At 44.9% G+C, this 21,920-nt stretch overlaps 1 protein-coding gene across 1 annotated transcript in view; it reads left to right on the forward strand.

The window, feature by feature from the left end:
• UBXN4 (UBX domain protein 4) overlaps positions 1–21,920 on the forward strand; it is a 1,313,764-nt gene that overhangs the window by 514,041 nt on the left and 777,803 nt on the right. Inside the window, exon 6 of the mRNA XM_044074960.1 lies at positions 2,257–2,392. Coding sequence (XP_043930895.1) covers positions 2,257–2,392 — 136 coding nt within the window. The remainder of the gene's footprint in view (positions 1–2,256; positions 2,393–21,920) is intronic.

Consider the following 21,920-nt stretch of genomic DNA (forward strand, 5'->3'; position numbering starts at 1 on the left):
TGCATTCGTTTCTGCTACTCACAACATGGCAAATCAGTGCCTAAGGGCATTAGGCCACACTCAACCAGAGCCGCAGCCACTTCAGCAGCCTTCCTCAGAGGAGTACCAACAAAAGACATGTTAGAGGCTGCAACTTGGAGTTCAGTGCACACTTTTACAAAACACTACCACTTACCTCTCTACTCTAAATCCAGAGCAGGCTTTACCACTGCAGTTCTGCAGGGCCTCATAGCCTCTCCTAATCCTATTTAGCCACAGCCACCCATCCTCAGCTTTGGGATTCAACCCGAGAGTAATGACTGCAACAGTGAAACACGATGAACATAGTACAGTTGTTTACCTACCATAAATGTAGATGTTAGAGTGTATTCACTGTTGCAGTCCAGGTTACCCTCCCATCATCCCCCTTTCTTTTGCTGGGTCTTATCTGTACTTCTCTATTCTATGCAACCTATGTGGTGTACCTGCTTGTAGATGAAGGAAATGTTTACTTTAGTGTATGCATGTTTATTGGCATAATTATTTTAGCCTACCCTTTTGGGGGCACCTGACACCTGGAGCAAGAAAAACTGAAGAAAATGGCGTCGGCTGCATCTTTTATTCCCCTGGCGCTCTGACATCAGGGAAGAGGCGATAGCAACCGACGCCGGACCAAGACTTTGGAATTCAGGCCGACTGCGGGTAGCCTGCCAGCAGGATAACCCAAGAGTAATGACTGCAACAGTGAATTCACTCGAACATCTACATTTATGGTAGGTACACAACTGTACTTTCTCTAAAACTCTGCACTTAGAGAAAACTATGATAGTTGCTCTGACATCTGCCAAGAGGATTTCTGAACTGCAAGAGCTTATGGCTGTTCCTCCATTATTGGTCTTCCTTTAGGATAGGGATTCACTTGGGAGTAATTCTTCATTTATAGCCAAAGTGGTCAATGAGCTATCCTTGAAAAATTCCATCTATCTTCTTTCCATCTTTCCCTCTCTCCAAAACAGAGGAGAGAGAATTCTACGTTCTTTGGATGTGCATAGGCAACTCAGATACTACTTAGACAAGACAAAGAACATTAGGAAATCTTAACAACTTTATGTATTTTTTCAAGATAAGAAACTAGGTGCGTCAGTCTCTATGAAAACTATTTCTTCTTCTTGGATTTCCAAATGTATTTCCTTTTGATATTCTCATTATGAGAAACCGCTTTCTTCCTCTGTCAAAGCTCATTCTTGTCAGACTGAAGCTTCCTCTGGATCTTTTTTCATTGGTCTGGTTTCTAGAAAAATTCTTGAGGCAGCTACTTGGTCCACCATTCATCCTTCCACTGAACATTACAAGTTGGGTATGTTTTCTAGGGCCAGAGCAGGTTTTGCCAGGTCTATTCTCCAGGATTTGTTGGACCATGATTTTGTTTATTCCTCCTTCCTCTCTCTTCAGTGGCTTTAATAATCGCCCATGTGTTAGGATTACTGCAACAGTGATCTTGGGAGGACATAGTACAGTTGAGTAAGAACGTAACCATAACAGTAGATGTTTTACTGATCACTGTTGCAGTATTACATCCCACCCTTCTTCCCTCTCTTTTGGTCTTGTGTCCCTCTGGCCAAGGTTGATTTCCTTCTATTTTCATTTTCTTGGTGGATATGTACATATGTGTATTGTTACCTCTCCTTCTGTTCCATTGTTTGTCGTAGGGCAAGTAAGTTCTGGGGTAATTTGCACCTGTACATCTCTTGTGTGTCTCCTGCCTTAGGACTTGGGTCATACATCAGAAGTATATCACATGGAAAGTCCCAGGCTTTGGTATGCTGGTGAGACGTACAGCTGTCCTTGGCACAATGTCTTACCTGGCTGGCAGGAATACTGCAGTAGTGATCAGTAGGACATCTCTTATGGTAAGTTCTTACACAAGTGTACTTTATGGTATAATATGAGATCATTATTCTACAAGTTCTTATTTTATATAGTTCGACTTTATTGCATGTTGTTAATGCAGTAGTGCAGTAACTAGGACCTCCCTATAAATTAACTTTAGTTAGCTGGACTTTCCTTGTTATAATAAGTAAATAAAATCATTAAGAAGGTTAAGAAGGCAGCTGTGGTTATCAGCTGTTTCATCTCAGACACAGTCAAATTTAGTTAGTTAAGTAATTTATTTATTTATATTGATAATTTTCATCCCATCAACATGTGAGTGCATGAACATTTCCAGTTTTGTGGCAGTTTTATTATGTGAAATATTTTTGTTTGCCCCTTTCTTAGAAGCTCTGTGTCAGCCTCTAGCAGATACAGCCAGTTCAAACCAATCGGAGCCAAATGAAGAAAATGGTGCTTCTTCAGATGAAGCTTCAGCAGATGTTCATTCAACAGAAGAAGACCTCAATGTTAAAGTGGAAAGGTTTGTGTATGTAACCTAGTTATACTGTAGTGGTGTATGCTTTTAGACTTTTGTCTGTAAGTTGACTCCAAGATTATACAAGCTGTTTTCTCAAGTTTGTAGTTTGTCATCTATATCTTTGTAGCATACAGTGATTATGTATTTGCTTTTATGTAAAGTTTGTGAAGAGCTTGTGATGCAAACCTTGGTGAGAAAGCAACATTAAGTATCTATTACTGTATATAATTTGGTTATTCTGAAGGTTAATGCAAATTGTGCAACTTTTGTCTTAATTTCATTCACCTTGTGAAGTTTGATAGCTGGTATAGTTTGTCTCACATTGTCTTCATAGGCTTACTTACACTTCAGCAAGGTGTTTCTTGTCATACAGCTGTAGTGCATTTTTTTTTTTCTTTTTTTCTTCACTGTAGTGCATCCAGTGAATTGGTATGCAGAAGCTGAGGGGATGTAGGAGCAAAGCCATCCACTTAGGAGGCAGCAGTGGGTCAAACCCCCCTGAAATGTTTTTCTACTTTTTGGTTTCTCTAATTAATAACTTTTTAACAATGAAAAACTGATGTGTGACTTGTTCTTGGATATAATTTTTTAGACATCTGTATTACATCACCACACTTAAAAAAAAAAAAAAAAAAAAAAAAAAATGTACGTATATTTATAGGAAGGCAAAGAAACCATAGTAACATTTTCCATTATTTTTATACAGTATGCACATATTTTCTTGTAATAATTTTTGTTTACTTAAGCATCCAAAATAATGGTCTCTATCTCTCAACCCCCTTCTCATTTCATCATTTTCTACTGATTTATAACCACCTTGCATTATGTTCATCAGCCTTAACTGCATAGCTGTAAAGTATTTTCTAAGATCATGTAATCCTAAACCACTGTGTTTTATGGTGAGAGTCAACTTGCCCAGCTTACTTCTTGCCGTTGTCTCCTTCCAAATAAATTCCTTCACCTCTTTAGAAGTTATCATCCACGATGACTTCTCTAGTTTATAAAAATATACATGACCTTTGTATAAAACTGAAGGAATTAAAACATATATTGACTACTGGTATCTTGCATAGATTGCTAAATACTGTATCCTTAGGCTAAATACTGTATCCTCAGTCAAGAGCTTCCAGCCTCTCAGTTTTTGTGTTATCTTTTGTTTAGTCTCTCCCCCCATATCCCTAGCTGCTGTAACAGAATCCTTTTTAATCATTATACCCAAAAGACCTTGTCTTATCATGTCCCTGTAAATGTGGGCATTGCTGAACCAGTTCATGTGTGGGTACATAGTTTACTGCTAATTGCCTTTGTTTTATCTTAATTTATTTTTTAGGTTCACTGGTATGTACTACACTGTTTGTCTTTGTTGGCCATTTTAAACCTAGCCAGTTTCCATTTTGTTACTTGAGTTAACCTATCCCATTAGGTATTAGATTGGCCTTTCCCATCCCATGATCAGTAATTCTGTACTACCTGTGGTGAGAATTACTGGAATAACTGGAATCCTACAGTGAATAATTTGAGGGGACCCATACATGGTATAAAGCATTTAGGAGACGCTTCTGTTTATTAGTAGCTCAGGGGATAGTACTGGGGTAAATTTTCAGTTATCCATTCATAGATTCAAGTTACACTTGAATGTGGCCAAGGACAAGCTTTGTTTTTGTGGACAAGGAGTCTGTTCCAGAGCAGTGGCATGTTTTGCAAGATGTACCTGTCCCTCCAAACTGTTCCATTAATGTTGTGAAAAGGATTTACATCCCTAAACTGAGTATTTCTGATGCCATTTGACTTGCTGATGTGCAATAGGCCCATCATTGTTGGACTGGAGGATGCCTTGTAAGACAGATACAGGTCACATCTTAATCAGTCTGTAGGATACTGAATATTGTGACCGAATTTTGAGTTGGTCCATGTAGGACATATTGTAATAGTCCAGTATTTTAGTAAGGTATGTCCATGGGCTTTCCAATTGTTATATGTGTCTGAACAGATTCTTGTCAGAGGGGCATTATACTCTATGACTGGCCTAATGAAGGCTGAGTAGAAAGAGACAGTGACATCCCTAGATCTTGACATGATCCTTTTATTTATAAGCTGTGCAGTACAGAAGGACTTTCTTATGACAATGGGCACATATTGGTTGAAAGTTAGGTTACTGTTCACATACGTTTCCATATCCAAAACAACTGGGTCAACTCTTAGGGGCAGATTATTAATGTGAAATATATCCCAAAAACACTTGAAACTTTCCAATAATGTTCTACAATGTCAGAATGACCTGTTCAAGATTTATCAGGTACAAAATAGTATAATTTTGCAAATAAAATGAAGTTTCCTTGATTACCATACTGTTTATATCCTTGAATTTGTGAATCCCTTATTTTCTTTACTAGTGTGACAAAGGGGAAATTGGACATCTCTGCCTGGTTCCTCTGCTCAATCACAGCCTGTCAGAGAAGATCTTGTCGCACCTTAATTTTTGCCTCTCACCCTTAATATAGCCTCCTTATTAACCATAGTATTTTTTCAAATAATGTAAATTCTACCGTTGCCCTACTTATCTCATTTGACTCTATCAAGTGCTTTCTTGACATCAATACTCACCAACGATAACACTGTTTTCTTAAGCTCTCCTTCCCTGTGGATCCTGTAGATGTTTGCCTCTCCTCCATAAAACCACACTGCTCCACATCTATCAATGTTGGCAGCAACTTTGCCATTCTCTTAGCTGGTGTAGACATAAACATTTTATAGTCATGGTTTAAAACTGAAATGGATCTAAATGAAGCTGGGTCTGAAGGTCTTTGGTAACTGTCATATTGACAACACACCCTTAAGAGTCGAACCAGTAGTCAGGGACTTGGGGAACACACGCAGGCAATAATCTAGCCTTTGGCCATCACATGTCTACAGTAGTGAGGAAATCATTCTATGTTGTCCAATTTATAAACAAAGGTATGGCAACTAGGTCCAAGGAGGTCATTGTTCCACTGGATTTGGCATTCATTAGACTTATCATTGGGCACAATGCTTCCGTTAGTGTGTACCTAACTAGGCAGTCCAACAATTGGAATGGCCACAAAGGTTTCTCACTAGAAGAATACAGGGCATAAGTAACATGTCCTATGCAGACTGCCTCAAAGCCCTACCCCCTGTATTCTGTCTCCTACAGGCTGTTGAGGGGTGGTCTATGCCTGGTATACAAGGCATTGCCAGACCCCACCCTGAATGACCTTCTGCTTATCTGCAAAACAAATAGCACCACAATTATCCATTCTAAAAACTTAAACCTTGCCTGTGATATACGTAGTACCTGCTGGAGAGACAGTTATGTATTCAAAGAGACTACTACTACTCTGGAACAGGCTTGCTATCCATACGTGTCTCTAATAGACACAGCCTATAAATGGTTCATCTCCCAGACCCTGGCTTGTAAAGGTTTCATCTCCCAAGCCTCTACGTGTACTAGTCAAGGGTATCAGAACTTGTCAGAGATTTGGGATGCATGGCAGAGGTCAGTAGCCTTGTACACACGTATGAACCTAAGTGATAATCTGTCAAAAAAAAAGCAGATGATTTGAAATGGACCTTCACTACTACTTTTCAGTTGGAATGAACAGACCTAATAAGCTGCTTTTGCAGCCTCAGAACTATCTGCAGGCATCTCCCAGGCCCTCTCTCATTGCCCTCATGGAGGCCATTATGACCACAGAAAAAAAAAAATACATCCATTGCTGCTGACTATCCTTCTATCATCCTGTTTGGCCATCTGAAGAGGAGTTCCCTTGAGCCTAGATTTATAACAACTGAAGTGAAGGGAATTTCACAGAGTTCATGTCTGAGAAGGTTGCAGAGCAGAGGTCTCTTGGCACCTAAGCCTCAGGTGGATGTCCCACATAAAAGGCAGCAGAATAGAAAACAAATTTTAATTCCCTTTACTAGACAAATTAATTTTGAGCAATCTCTTCAGACTTCTCAAGATGCCTGGTTTGCTTTATATCAAGGACTGTCAAAGGCTATTCAAACCTTACAGCCAGGACAGAGAGTGCTCCTCTTCCTGTTTATGCCAAAATTAAGAGGAATTCTACCTCTGATAAAGAGGACTTGAATTATGCTTCTTCTGTCCCTTCTTTCAGCTGTGAATAGGATGTAGAAGATTCTCTTTCCTTTGACTCTCCTGATGAGGAAATTGATGTCAGTGAAACTACATCTAAGATAACAATGTTTTTAAATGGGAGAGGACATAAATGTCTGACACCCTGTGGCTATTGCCCATGTGAGTGGAGCCTCAGAAGATGCCTTTTTTAGTAGCTTCTCTAATCCCAGCTACAGCCTCCATCTTCTAAATGGCCAGACAGATTTTACAGGGTGCAGAATTCGCACAACTTATCTTTATAAAAACCCTGCTGATGATCCTACGGTTATCTGTGTGAACTCTGAGAACAGGGCTACATTAGTTCCTGCTCTTTGACAGCTTGTTAAAGTTTAAACATCTGTAGCTTTGTCATTTAAGGTTAATAATTGGCCAGCACGTATGATTAAATTAATTTTGGTTATGTTAGACAATCTGGGTTAGAAGATTTCTGAAATTCCTAACTTAGAAGTGAAACTAAAGCTTTAAGCAGCTTCATCCCTCTTCTTAGGTTGCTAAGCATTCCCTAAAATGTTATGATTCTAGTGATGCAGCATCTGGAGCAGCTGCCACTGGCTTTGTGATATGTAAATCTGCATGGCTAAGTTTCCAGCCTTTACCAGAGGATGTGAAGGGTCAGTTACTGAATTTTCCTCTGGATAAAGATTTGCTGTTTGGGTGTCCCTCAGAGAAAGTCTTTAAATGAATTGGAGAGAGGTAAAGTGATGTAAGAGTTAAAAAACAGTCTTCTTTTTCCCAGTAGCTAGAGATGATAAAAATTACCCAGCTGTGAAACCAAGTCTGTCTTTAGAAAATACAAAGCTAGACAACAAAAGTCAGGCAGAGGCCAGTTTAAAACAAAATGTGGCAGGTGGACTTAAAGAACAAGCAGAGTGAGTTGCAGGGCACCAGTAGCCCTGACTATGCCCTTCCAGCTCCATTCGTCCTCCCCCACCCCAGCCAGTTACATGCTTCCCCCAGAACAGCAGACACGGTTTCTCTTTGCTTCCCATCATGGGAGACTATCACTTCAGATTCTTGGATGCTAAATATCATTAAAACTTACAATCTTCAGTAGGATTCCAAAGCGACCTTGCCAGGCATTCATATGATTTTCAAAGTTCAGGAGCTACTTATGCCCTCTATTACATCAAACCTTCTTCTATTAGGAGTGCTAGAAGAAGTGCATCCACATTTATTGGAAAAGGGATTTTGTTCATGACTATTTCTAATCCGTAGGAAAGAAGGAAATTGGAGGCTGATTCTAGACCTAGTCAGGTATGATTCTTTTATGAAGGTCTCGTACTTCAACATGAGCACCCTCCAAACTCTGTTGCCTCTTCACCTAAATGCTGTATTGGTCACTCTAGATTTAAAAAAGATACTTGCTTACACATTGCTTACACATTCCTATCCATATCTCGCATCGCGCATACAGTTTAACCTCACTCCAAAAGGCCTCACCATCTACAAGAAGCCTTTTTTCAGAGGTTCTGACGCACAGTTGATTCAGGACTGGTACAAAACCCTAGAGGATACTAGCACACTACTGCTCAAACCTGCTTCTTGAACACAACCGGAGGCACAGAGAGAGACTTTCCTCCGCCCTGGAGACCATTGAGGCCACCTGCAAACAGTCCTCCTCCTTCGACAAGCACTTTCTTATGATTAAGGACAGGCTCACCAACTTTGAGGGCAAATCAAGGAAAGGAGGCTCAAGTATGAACCTATGAACTATGAAAACTGAGGAGGGACATGACCCTCTCTAACAAGGAATGCTCTCTTACCTTAGACCGAGTCGGTCCATCGGAAAGCCAGAACTCCATAGGGGTCACACTAAGTACCAACAACCCACTGTTAGGCCCTGGCCAACCCAGGTCCTTCTCAGGACCTACACCAATGGGATTTTCGGAGGGCCCTGGACACCCTTGACCCCTGCTCCTCAGGCACCAGACCACTTCCCCAGGAATGCCGGTGACCCCACAGATACAAGCTTCGGGCCTTACCAAGACAGCCAGGCCCTTCCTTGGGATGAGCATCAAGACGAACCACAGGGACCCAGAGGCCCCACCTCAAGGGACCCATTCGATAGAGGTCTGCACCCCACCACCACTACACTCCCCACAGTATCAACCGGGGAGGAGGAACCACAACTGGCAAGGCAAGAGGGACTTGAAATTTCTCGGGCAACCACCCACCCCGAAAGAAAAGAGAAGACAGAGTCCAGGTCTCAAAACCTCCATGGTACGGAACCACTCCAGAACACCACTCTCCCAATTAGAGCTACAGGTTCTGCAAAAAGGCCTCACTTTCGTCCCTCAGGGTCGGTCCAGTCTCCCAAAAACGATAATAGACCTACGACTCTTCACGAGGAAACTTCAGCTAAAGCTATATTTCTGCCAGCATGGTAAAAAAGACCAGCCTCAGGACCACCAGACTGTTCCGACTATTAAATTAAAAAAACAAGCAACTTCTGCCCCCCTCCCAACCCGGTCATACAAGCTTTTCAGGACAAATGTGAACTTGAGATCAGGTCTGTCTTATGCAAACGGAGGAAGAAAAAGATTTTTAACACCAACAAGGAAGAATTTGCAGCCCTCAGACAACTCAGCTCAGACCCTTCGAGAAGGGTCATGAAGGCTGATAAGGGTGGGGGATACTAGTGACAGACACCACCTCCTACAATGACAAGCTCCACAGTATGCTCAACGACCATCGGTATTATGTCAGCGTAGATCACAACCAAGTGCTGACAGCCTACGAGGACATCAGAACAGAAATCTCGAGGCTAGAGGATACAGACCTAATTGACGAAGGGCTCACAGAATTCTTCTCCATCCACCACCTAAGGATTCCCCAGTTCTTTGGGATGCCAAAGCCACACAAAAACCTGGCAGACCCTCCATATAGACCTGTAGTAGCCAGCAGAAGTTCCGTCATGGAAACCATAGCTCTCTACCTGGACTTCCACCTAAAACCTCTCGCAGAAAACAACAGGTCCTTTATTTTAGACTCTGTGGACTTCCTCAACAAGATCAAGGACATAGCCATAGACAGAGACTGGATCCTGGTCACCATCGATGTGAGTCCCTTTACACGGTACTCCCACATGACTTCTGCATTGCAGCCATGGCTGAAGCCTACATGAAGGACCACACGGCCATACCAGGTGAAGTGGACCATCTGGGTAGGCTCCTCTCCCTGCTCCTCAAGAACAATTCTTTCCACTTCAGTGGGCACTACTATCGCCAGAGCACTGTGATCGCTATGGGAGCAGCTATGGCCCCGAGTTTGGCAAACACGGCACTAAGGAAGTGGGAGCAGGACAACATATACGGTTCCACCTTTTTTAACAACATAGCGTGCTACGACAGGTTTATCGACATTTTCCTGGTTTGGAAGGGTAACCAGGTTGAACTGGAGGAATTCCTCATTTATATCAACACCACCACCGCATTCCTGCGTTTTACCAGCAAACAAAGTACAGAGGAGATCGAATTTCTGGATCTTTACCTGAGGAAGAAACAAGGCTCCACCACATTGACACACAACCTCTATCAAAAACCCACTAGGGTAAACTTTTTTCTGCACGCCACCAGTATGCACCCCTTCAAACAGAAGGTGAGCATGATTAAATCGCAAGGGATCTGTATAGCATGATTCTCCCAGGACCTGACTGATTTCTTGACCAACATTCAAAAGCTGCAAATGGACTTTTTAGCCTGAGGCTACTCTGAAGGGCTAATCAACAGGATCCTCGACCCCATCATCAGCCAGCGCCAACTTGGCACCCCTAGGGCTCTAACTGACACCAGGATCCAGACCACCCCAAAAACTAGATTCCAGTTCAATTGCATCCTGGACTTCTCTATGGACTACAAAGACATCATCCAGATCATAATGGACAATTGGCCCATCATCACAAATAACAGGTCTTTTGGCCCCATTTTTCCAGAGAAACCCTCCTTCACAGATAGAAAAGGGAGAAGCATTAGGGACTTTCATGAACACCCCTGACAAGTTAAACTTGACAACCCTGGTACCTTTGCCTGCAGTGAGCCTCCCTGCCACTACTGTAGACACATGAGCGGTGCCGCAGGCTTTTACTGCCCCAATGGCAGGAGACACTACACACCTAATGTCAGAGCCGACTACAGTGTCACAGGAGTGGTTTACAGGGCAGCATGCACCAAATGCAATGCTTTCTATGTGGGCAAGACGGTCAACTCCCTTAAAACGAGAATAGCAAAACACCTGCATGACTTAAAATACTTGAAAGTGACAAACCAGCTGGCAGTGCATGCTCTCAGGAACCTAGGACACAATACGTTCAAATTTCATGTTCTTGAACACATCCCTAAATCCACACTAGGTGGGGACCACAACTCGCTGCTTGAGAAGTGGGAACTCGAGTGGCAAATATGTTTGCAGGCAAGGAAAAGACCAGGCCTTAACTATGCGGAATCTTTGACCCCAGTCTTGTATCTCAGAAAGATGCAACACCGTATACCACAACCTCTGCGCCTGGACCTCTAACAGATTTACCGATGAAATGTTTCCTTTCGTCCGACAGCAAGTTTTGATCTCACCAGTCTACCTCCAGCCCATGGTCTGATACTTCCCCTGGCAAATTCAGACTCATTTGTTTTTGGTCAATGGTTCATGTATATATATTTTTTTGTCTTTCATGATGTCCTTCAAGGATGCATCTGCAGTCCTTACATATGGGTTGTCCTGCCTCAGGCAGCCCTTCGGTCAGCCAGATTCCAAAGTCTGGGTCCGGCGTTGGCTGATGTCGCCCTTTTCCCCGACGTCAGAGCGCCTGTGGTATAAAAACGTCAGCCGACACCATCTTCCCCAGTCTTTCTTGCCGCGAGGTGCCCGAAGCAGAAGCAGTTCGCAAGTGCTGGTCGGCCAGCTCCTGTGATTTCAGCCACTGAAGTCTTCAAAAAAGCTAAGTACCCCGTTGGGGACTCTTTCTTGCCTCAGCCGATGTCAGATCAAACGGTTAAAGTTAATATTTGTTTATCTTGTGGGAAACAAATACCTCATAAGGATTTCCACTCTTACTGCTTACCCTGCCTAGGCTCAGACCACAACGTCTCGGCCTGTTCTGCCTGTGCTTCCTTCAATAAATGCACTCTTAGGCGTCGGGCAGAGTTTGCAGAGGAATTTTTTTGGGAAAATTTCTGCTATATCATGCCGTCGGAGCTTCCGACAGCTCATTTACCCAAAAAACGAAAGGATAAGGACCGACACACGCAGTCCGCGGTTTCGGCCGACTCCACGCCTAGGCCTACTGCGAGTGTCTCGGTCCCTGCTGAAGCCGAATCTTTACCGCTTCCGACTGACGACACCGCACAGCCGGTAACTTCGGTACCGGAGGCCATCACTGGGTCGGTCATAGAATTTCCGTCTGAAACCGGTGCTCAGGAAATATCCAACACCATTTCTGTTGATAAAGCTACTCCGGCACGTGGGGCAGCCAGGCCTCCTGTATCCATGTCCATTAAGGCCTTTACACGGGCTAAAGCTGCTAAACAGCCAAAAATCTCTCCCTCCCAAGGCTATTCCTCAGGGATCCACTACCGGTTCACAAATTTTAAGTTTGGCTGAAGACCTTATTTCCTTAATCAGGGGGCTCTCAGCCACATCCAGACAGGGGCTCTCAACCACCTCCAGGCAAAAGGCCCAGGGTTGAGCAGACAGATCCCCAGTCTTCTGATGAGGCCTCAGATGACTCTGCCCTTTCAGACTACCAGGAGGAGGCCCTCCCGGCCTATGAGGATTCTGATGCAGAGGAATCTATTCCCTTGGCCTCCCCCCCTGAAAAGTTTTCTTTTGGGAAGACCCTTCACTCCATGAGAGAGCATTTCAAATGGCAAGGCCAGGAATTCTCTGATTCCAGGAAGAGGTTAAGGATTTTTTTACATTTACCTCAGCATAGACCTTTGGCTGTTCCGCCTGTTTTAAATGTTATAGAAGATGTGTACTCTGAGTCTAGTATTTCCCCTGACTCCCTTCCTCCGGCTCCTGTCAAACCTGACAGGTACTACAGGGTCCCGGACTCACATCTATACCTTTACAAGGGCCACTCTGCTGACCCAGAAACTATTTCCCAGGGCCCTAAAAGGGTTACAACCACCACTGCCAAGAATCCACTTCCTTCTGAAAGGGAATCCAGGGCTTTAGAGAGATGGGGTAAAAAAGTGTATACTTCCACTCTTTCTATGAGAGCATTAAATTGTCAATTCCATATGATACAGTATCAAGAGTATCTGTTAGATGAATTGCATAAAAAACTATCCTTGCCTGAACCCCTAGACCGCAAGGCGCTTCAGGATCTGGTGCATAACTCTCAGCAGGTTAGCAACCATTTCTTACAGTGTGGTTATGATGCATTGGAAGCTTCATGTAGGTCAGCAATGACAGGTGCAGTCATACATAGACATGCTTGGCTGAAGGAACAAACACTGCCAGATCATGTTAAAGCAAAGCTTCTGGATGCACCACTGGAAAAACAAAAGATGTTAAGTTGTCTATCTCGCCTTCATTCTTGCTGGATGGGTTCGGAGCCGACCTCGGCTCCGACTCGGCCACTCTAAAGCTCGAGAGTTGGTTCCACCGCTCGAGGCTCCCTTATATCCCACAATGCTAGGCGAGAGTTACCTCAGATCTCGTTTGCCGCTAAGCTATCGAGGTTGGTTTTCTACCGGTTCTTGGTAAGTAACTTTTTCTTGTGTAATTTAGTCTATCAAAACCCCTTTAATTTTAATATTTTTACTTATTTCCCTTAGTTTAGAGAAATTTTTATCCCCTTCTAAAAAATTCCCGTTTTTTTCCCTCAAGAACTTTAGGTTCTTCCCTTGGGCCTACAGGCCTTTTCTCTTCCCTATTGGAGTGTGTGTATTATTTTAAAATCCTAGTTAGTGTTTTTTATTATAATTTAACTTGACAGGGTGTAATTAGTGTGTTTGTGTGTGTGTTTGTTTACACCTGTTAAAAAATGTCTAAGGAAGCAAAGGTCTTCGATTCAAGAAGTGTGATGCGTGCTGTCAGAAAATGTCTCTGACAGACGCCACACTTCTTGTGTCTACTGTCTGGTTTTGCACCTGCAGGACTCCTGTGCTGTGTGCCATGGCTTCAGCCCCAGGGTCCTGCAGGAAAGAAAAAATAAATTGATATTAAGAGGCTTACTCAAGCCAGAGGATTCCCTATCTGTTTCAACAGGGAAGCCCTCTAAGGCATCTAGGTCTTCGGCTCCGACAACTGAGCCGAGACCTAAGGTTTCTCAACCTCTGCCTTCATCGGCTCCGGCTGGAGCCGATAAGTCTCAGTCCACAGTTTCTGCGGCTCCCTACGGCCGGAGCCGAGGTAGTAGAAGTTCCCGTGTCGGCTCCGACCAGACCTTCGGAGCCGACAACTAGAAGAGGTCCAGGTCACCATCTCTTGGCTCCGCTCATTCGGCTCCAGGATCTCCCCTGCTGTCTGAACGGAGCCAAAGATCTCACCTCTAGGTCATCGAGGCTGTCGGATCATGACCTTCAGAGGGTAGTGAGTCGACTTCTTAAGTCCGAGGCACTGGCCCAGATGCTTCAGAGCCCGACTCATCAGTCGGTGCCTGCCCCGGTCCATCAACATATTCCTCCTTCGACTCTTTTGAGCTCGGAGCCGGGTCGCCGGAACCGAGACTGTGATAGCGTCGGAGCCGATACAATTGTCTTCGGCCCGCCTTCTTCCTTGGAAGAATCTCGGCGCCGACTGCCCTCGTCGGCTTCGAGGGGGTGAGTGGCATCAGACCCTTGTCCGACCCCCCTCTCCCTCTCGGTGCTTCGGCGCTGGTGAGTTCGGCTCCGGAGCCATCACTGTCGGTGCCGAGGGGGGTTCTTAGCTTCTCGGAGCGGGGACCTCTGGCTCTGCCTGACAGGGGTGCATTCGAGGTCATGCGGAGTGTGTTAGAGCCTGGCTCTCCTCCACAGTCGGCTCCGTCCGCCCCTCCCTCTACAGTGCCTCAGGTTAAGTCGACTCACTCCCTCATCCCGGACCGCAGAGAGCCAGCTCCTCAGGAACCCCCTGTGGGGATTTCATCCTCTTCCGAGGCCTCTCCTGATTTGGCAGAAGAGCCCCCTCGGAAGAGGAAGTGTAAGAGGAAACACATTGACTCACCTGAGTCCATCACGTCAGACACAGATTTGGATGATTCTGAGGGTTCCCCCCGTTCCCCTTCTGAAGATGTCTCATTTGCAGACATTCTGGAGATCCTGAAACAGAGGGGAAATTGGCCAGCCCTCAACCCTTCGGAGGACGAATCTGTGTATCTTGAGGCGTTTGGCTCTCGCCCTTCCACCCCCTGGGTGTCCCCCCTTGACCCCCTCATGCAGGTGGTTGCTAAGAAGGCATGGACGGCTCCTGATTCAGTGGACCCCACTCCCAGGAGACCCTCCAAGTTCATAACGGCTCCAGCAGACAAACAGTTCTTAACAAAAGGAGTTTCTGTGGATGCTATGGTGGTAGCTGCTGCCACTAAGAAGGAGCTAGCTGATCCTTCAGTACCTGTCCATCCACCTAACAAGGAATCTAGGTCCATGGACAGGTACGGAAGCGGATGTTCTCATCAGCGACATTTACCATGCGTTAAGCTGAACTACCTGTGCCATTTTACTCGTCTTCAAAGGGACTTGATCAAGGAAGCGAGTGAAATGTTAAAGGACCCTACAGCTGCGGGTTTCAAGATAAGATGAACACGCAGCTGGCTACCCTTAACTCCATAACCAACTCCTCCATGCCTTCTTTCTTACGCTGCTGATGGAGCGAGCAGAGCCGCAGGGACAGGTGTGGCCTTACGTAGGCATGCCTGGATGCGGCTATGCAATTTCGGACCCTTTCAAGACGTCTTTCACTAACTCCCGTTTGATGGATCATCCCTCTTTGGTCCTCAAGTGAAAGAAACCTTGACTAGGTGCGAAACTGATGGCAAGACCCTTTCTGCCGTCGGAGTCCGTTTTCTACTCCTTCTAGGCCTTACCCCAAAGGCCAGAAAGGTGGAAAGATGTGGTTCCGTAAACAATCTCAAGGGACTTCGCCTGACGACAGAGTCGCTTCCTGCCAGAGGCAGAGGCGGGAATAACAATGGTAGACGCCGCCCTAGGGGCAGGGGGTCCGAGAACCAGGGCAATCGGGAAGCCTTCCTGACAAGCCCTTTCAGCATCCCTGAGGTGTTGCCCGACTGCCCATCTTCGGAGGCAGTCGGGAAGATTGTCACTGTACCCAGAAGCCTGGCTATCCCTGACTCAAGACAAATGGGTACAGTCCATCATTTCGAAGGCTATTCTATCCCCTTTCTTCGCATTCCAAATCAGTCAAAAAATCCCTTCCAGATGTTCCACCGCTCAAAGGGATCTAGCGGTTTTGGAGATTTCAAAACTGCTTACAAAAGAGCAATTCAGCCAGTTCCAGCAGACCAGCAAGGATCCGGAATCTACTCAAGGTTCTTTTTAGTTCCAAAGAAAACAGGGACTGGAGACCAATTTTGGATCTCAGTGTCTTGAACAGATCAGTCAAGAAAACAAGATTTCGGATGGTCACGCTGCAATCCATCCTTCCCTTTTGGGCAAAGGAAACTGGATGTGCTCTATAGACCTTCAGGATGCGTACTATCACATAAAATGAACAGACGCTCCAGAAGATTCCTCCGCTTCAGGCTGGGAACCAGTCATTTTCAGTTCAGGGCCCTGCCCTTTGGTCTCACCACTGCCCCCGGTGTTTACCAAATGCATGGCAGTGGTAGCTTCTCACCTGAGACGACAAGGATTCCAGGTGTTTCCATATTTGGACGACTGGCTCCTCACAGCTCCCACCAAGCATCTCCTTCTGATGGCCAGGGATTACACTTTTCGCGTTTGTCAAAAGCTGGGTATTTCAATAAATTGAGAAAAGTCTGTTTTGTCGCCTTGTCGTACTATTACCTACATAGGCAAATCTAGATACAGCAAACATGTCTGTAGACTAACACATCAGAGAATAACAGACATTCACAAACTGGTATCACTCCTTTTCAACAACAACAGAATCAAAGCCAGGTTAGTTCTGAAAGTGTTGGGAATTATGGCAGCTGCCATACCTCTGCTTCCATTAGCCAGATTCCACATGCGGATCCTTCAATGGATGCTCTTTACTCAATGGTCATACCAGCAACTTCCAATGTCTCACACCATTATGATCAAGCGTGCAAAAATCATCTCATGTGGTGGATGTCTTCCCCTCAGCTCTTGTTGGGAAGACCCTTTGTTCCACCCCCTCCGGTTGCTACTCTGACAACGGATGCCTCCCTGATCGGGTGGGGGGGGCATTATCAGGGCAGGACGGTCCAGGGCACATGGCAACCAAACGAATGCCACTTGCACATAAATGTTCTAGAGATGAGAGCAGTGCTTTTAGCGTTGCAAGCCCTTCAAGACTCTCTTCCCTTGGGAACGATTGCAATCCAAACAGACAATATGTCTGTAGTGTGGTACATCAACAAACAAGGCGGAACCAGGTCATACCCCTGTGTCGAGAAGCACTCAGACTGTGGCAATGGGCGATTTCTTCTCAGCGGTTTCTGATAGCAACGCACATCCCGGAAGTCCAATCAAATTGCGGACAAGTTGAGCAGAGCTATACTCATGCCTCACGAGTGGTCTCTGAAAGACTCTGTAGTGAGAGAAATTTTTCTCAAGTGGGGTCAGCCTTGCTGCGATCTTTTGCTACTCCCCAAAACAGCAAGTGCAGAGAATATTTCACTCTATTCCCTTTACCAGGCCAACCCAGCAGAGACGCTCTAGTCCAAGTTTGGCCTCCGGGACTTCTGTATGCATTTCCTCCCTTCCCACTAATCTCCCAAGTGATACAGAAAGCTATCGCTCAGAAGGCCTCATTGATCCTCATTGCTCCTTACTGGCCTCGACAAGTGTGGTTCCCCTTTCTACATCGTTTCTTTTGAGCGACCGTGGAATCTGGACCTAGTTCCAGATCTTTTGATCCATCAGTCGGGTCAGTTTCATCGCTCCCTCCCCTCTCTGAACCTCACTGCTTGGTTCCTCCAGGTCCAACCTTAGCCAGGCTTCCTCAATTATCTCACTCTGTTAGAGATATTTTGATAGCTTTGCATAAATCTTCCACTCGGAAGATTTATTTGAGTAAGTGGAAACGCTTCACATATTGGGCTCAAGGAAAGGACATAGATCCTTTCACTGCTTCCATCCAATTAGTCCTTGATTTTCTAGCTGAACTCTTCCATGCAGGTTCATCTCCCTCTACACTTAAAGTTCAATTGGCAGCTATTTCTAACTTTCATGTGGGTATTTCTGAATCTGCCTTAATGTCCCACAAGCTTTGCAAAGCCTTTTTGAAAGGAGTTTTTCTTCTCAGACCTCCTATAAGAAATCCTCCTTCTCCTTGGGACCTAAATTTAGTTCTTGTTTCTTTGATTCTCCCCCCTTTCGAACCTGCAGTCTCCTGTTCTTTAAAATTATTATCATGGAAGACTCTTTTTCTGGTAGCTATTACATCAGCTAGAAGAGTTTCAGAGCTTCAAGCACTCAGCTGTCGTCCTCCTTATCTTTTGTTTCATAAGGACAGAGTATCTTTCGAACTAACCCGTCCTTTTTGCCTAAGGTGGTCTCACGTCAAATCTAAATCAAAGCATTGATCTACCTGTCTTTTTCCAGAATACTCCAATAGGTCTGAACAAAAATTACACTGCCTGGATGTTCACCGTCAATTGAGGTACTACTTGGATAGAACAAAACAGTTCAGAAAATCTCATCAGCTGTTTGTCTCCTATGCGGAAAGCAGAAAGGGACTTTCAGTTTCAAAGGTATCATTATCCAGATGGCTAACATCTTTGATTTCCCTTGTATATGAAATTAGACATCAAAAGCTGCCTGATAAACCTAAGGCCCATTCCACCAGAGCTTTGGCTACTTCTTTAGCCTTCCAAGACAGACTGCCTATTGACACCATTTGTGCAGCGGCTACTTGGGCTACTACTCACACTTTCATTTCTCATTATAAGTTGGATTTAGCTTCTAGGCATAGAGCTAACTTTGGTTCCACTGTTCTCAGGAGTCTGTTCCGTTAGGCCACCGGGACAAGGTGCTAGGAAGCGGTCCCATCCAGCAAGAATGAAGGCGAGATAGACAACTTAACATATAGAAGTTATGTTCTTACCATAACGCTCCATGTTAGTTGTCTTCTTCGCCTTCTTCTTAAGGCCCACCCTCCTTCCCCTGGCCTGGACAGACCTAGAGGAGTTGTGATTGTGACCTCTCTTTCTACCACCTCTTTCTTAGACATATGCTATTATGCATATTTCCTGGTTCAGGATGTAGGTCACCCTTCTTTCTTCCTGTTGTTAGAGGTGGACTCTGTTTTACAGTTATACTGTTACTATTATAAGCTGGGGTTAGCTTACAAACGAGATCTGAGGTAACTCTCGCCTAGCATTGTGGGATATAAGGGGAGCCTCGAGCCGGTGGAACCAACTCTCGAGCTTTAGAGTGGAGCCGAGGTCGGCTCCGAACCCATCCAGCAAGAAGAAGGCGAGAAGAAGACAACTAACATGGAACGTTATGGTAAGAACATAACTTATATTTATTTGGTTCCACGGCTCAAGAGGTCTTAAAGAAATTTGAGGAAAAGGCTAAATCAGTACAAACAGTCAAAGATTTTCTCCAGGTCCAACCACCAAGATTCAGCAGAAATTGGCCTTCTAAGAACTGGTCCTTTCCAGACACAGACATATTTCAAAGAGGCAAAAACAGGCATGCCAGAGGTAGATGGCAAGCTCGAGGCTCCTACAGAGGACGTCAATGACAGCCTCCTAACCAGAGAGGTAGTGCAGGACCTACAACTACTGCGCAAGGACAAACTCAATGACTTGACTTTGACTCCACCAACCAGGGCTCAATTGGAAGCACCTTTGGGCGGAAAGCTATCTTTATTCTCAGAAAATTGGCACAGTATTACAAAGGACAAATGGATACTGCAAATAATAGACAAAGGATACAGATTCCATTTTCATACATTACCAAGAAGACAAGGCATGCCAAACCTGCCACCAAATCAAAGGGCAGAGGCTTTCAAACAAATTTCCAAGCTACTTCAAATGAGGGCAATAGAAAGGGTTCCTCTCTCAGAACAAGGCCAAGGATTTTATTCCAGACTATTCCTTGTTCAAGAAAAGAAAAGCAATGGAGGCCTATTCTGGACTTGTCCGCACTGAATACTTATCTCATCGTGCCAAAATTCAAAATGCTGACCTTACAGCAACTCCTTCCCATGCTGGGCAAGGGGTCCTGGCTGGTAACTCTAGACCTCAAGGAGGCATACCGCATGTCCCTATCAGACAAAGTTGCAGAAGACACCTCAGATTTCTTGCAGGTTCAGAGCATTATCAATTCTCAGCATTGCCCTTTGGCTTATCTACTGCGCCCAGAGTATTCACGAAATGCCTGGCATCAGTAATTGCACATTGCAGACTTCAGGGGATTCAAATATACCCATACCTGGACAACTGCCTTATACAAGCGGACAGCCAACAAACATTGGTAAAACGCCAAAAAATGCATAGTCATACCCTTCGGGAAAAACAAGGTTACCCCTGGCTACCATATAGGCGGCAACCCACTAAGCACAGAAGAGGTTATCAGGGATCTGGGTACCCAGGTTGACAGTAACCTTTCATTTGATACTCACGTTGCCAAAGTAGTTAGGAAGACCTTCTACATTGCCCACCTGATCATGAAGGGATTCACATCTAGATCAAGGGAAGTCATCGTCCCCCTGTACTCATCACTCATCAGGCCAATGATTGAGTACAATGCCCCATTTGGAATATATCTGACACGACACCTGCAGCAATTGGAAAGGCCCCAAAAGTTCCTCACCAAAAGGATAAAGGGTCTCAAAAATATGTCCTATGCTGCCCGACTGAAGGAACTTCAGCTCTACTCAATCGCTTACCGTCTGCTCAGAGGTGACCTGTGCCTGACATACAAGGCCATGTCAAACCCAGAATTGATGAACATGCTTCACTTCAAAAAATCTAGATCCCTCAGAACTACAAGGGCGGGAGACTTAAACCTTCACACGGTTATTAATAGGACGTGCTGGAGGGACAGATTCATCACCCAGAGACTCCCTATGCTGTGGAACAAAATCCCTGTACATGTGAGGCAGAGCACCTCGCTGGCGTTGTTCAAGAGAAATCTTGACCAATGGATGGGAGATCGCAGATATACCCCAGGGATTATCTCAGTGTCACTGCTTGACAGAGGCACAGCAAAATAATGGGCATAGTATCCTCCAAACTAAAGGGGTGGCGAAAGCCACAAAACTCTGGCTAGGCTTATAAATGCCCTTGGGCAGATAGCCTAGTTATGAACCTATGAACCTATGAACTTGAACTATGCCATCCGCCTACTACATTCCTTGGGATACACAGTCAGTATTCAGAAATCAAGACTTGTTCCATCCCAACGAATAATTTTTCTCGGTGCAAAGCTGGATACAAACACCCAAATGGCTTTTCTCATAAAAGAAAAACAAGAACAATTACCAGATTATTTCAGAAATCTGACAACACAAACCCAGCTGACTGCAAGGAAAATCTTGCAGGCCCTGGGTTTCATGGCATCTTGCATTCTTCTGATTCCACAAGCAAGGCTGCATATGAGGAAACTACAATGGTACCTATGGAGTCTATGGTCTCAACACAGTCACAGCCTAGAAGCTCTGATCCCCCTCATTCCATGCCTTCAAAAGGAATTTCTGTAGTGGGCACAAGCAAGCCAGTCAAACATGGGTCGGCCTTTCAGAAAGCCACATATCAGCCAAACCATTACAACGGATGCCTCAGACCATGGATGGGGAGCGCACATGAAGGGCAGATGTATTCAAGGGCAATGGACACAAAAGGAATTGCGCCTGCACATCAACCAAAAGGAAATGCTGGCAGTGATACATTCAATCGAGGCCTTCGAACATTTCCTGCATCAAGGTCACCTACTAATTAAGACAATGTGGTACATAAACAAGCAAGGAGGTACCCATTCCTACCCTCTTTGCAGGCTGGCAATGAATCTTTGGGAACTTTCCCTAAAACTCAATATAGAGCTGCATTCCCAGTTCGTACCAGGAAAGGACAATGTACTGGCGGACAGCCTAAGCAGAAACACCATGGATCCACACGAATGGATGTTGCATCCAGACATTTTTCTTCAGATAGCACAATCATGGGGAAGGCCGGACATAGATCTTTTTGCCTCCCCCCACAACCATCAACTGAAGAAATTCTGCACAAGGACATACCATCCTCAAGCATGGAAAGTGGACGCCCTATCCTTCAGCTGGAATGCT

Source organism: Protopterus annectens, chromosome 6.part0 (genome assembly GCF_019279795.1).
Source record: "Protopterus annectens isolate FY-2018-M chromosome 6.part0, PAN1.0, whole genome shotgun sequence".
Lineage (NCBI taxonomy): Eukaryota > Metazoa > Chordata > Ceratodontiformes > Protopteridae > Protopterus > Protopterus annectens.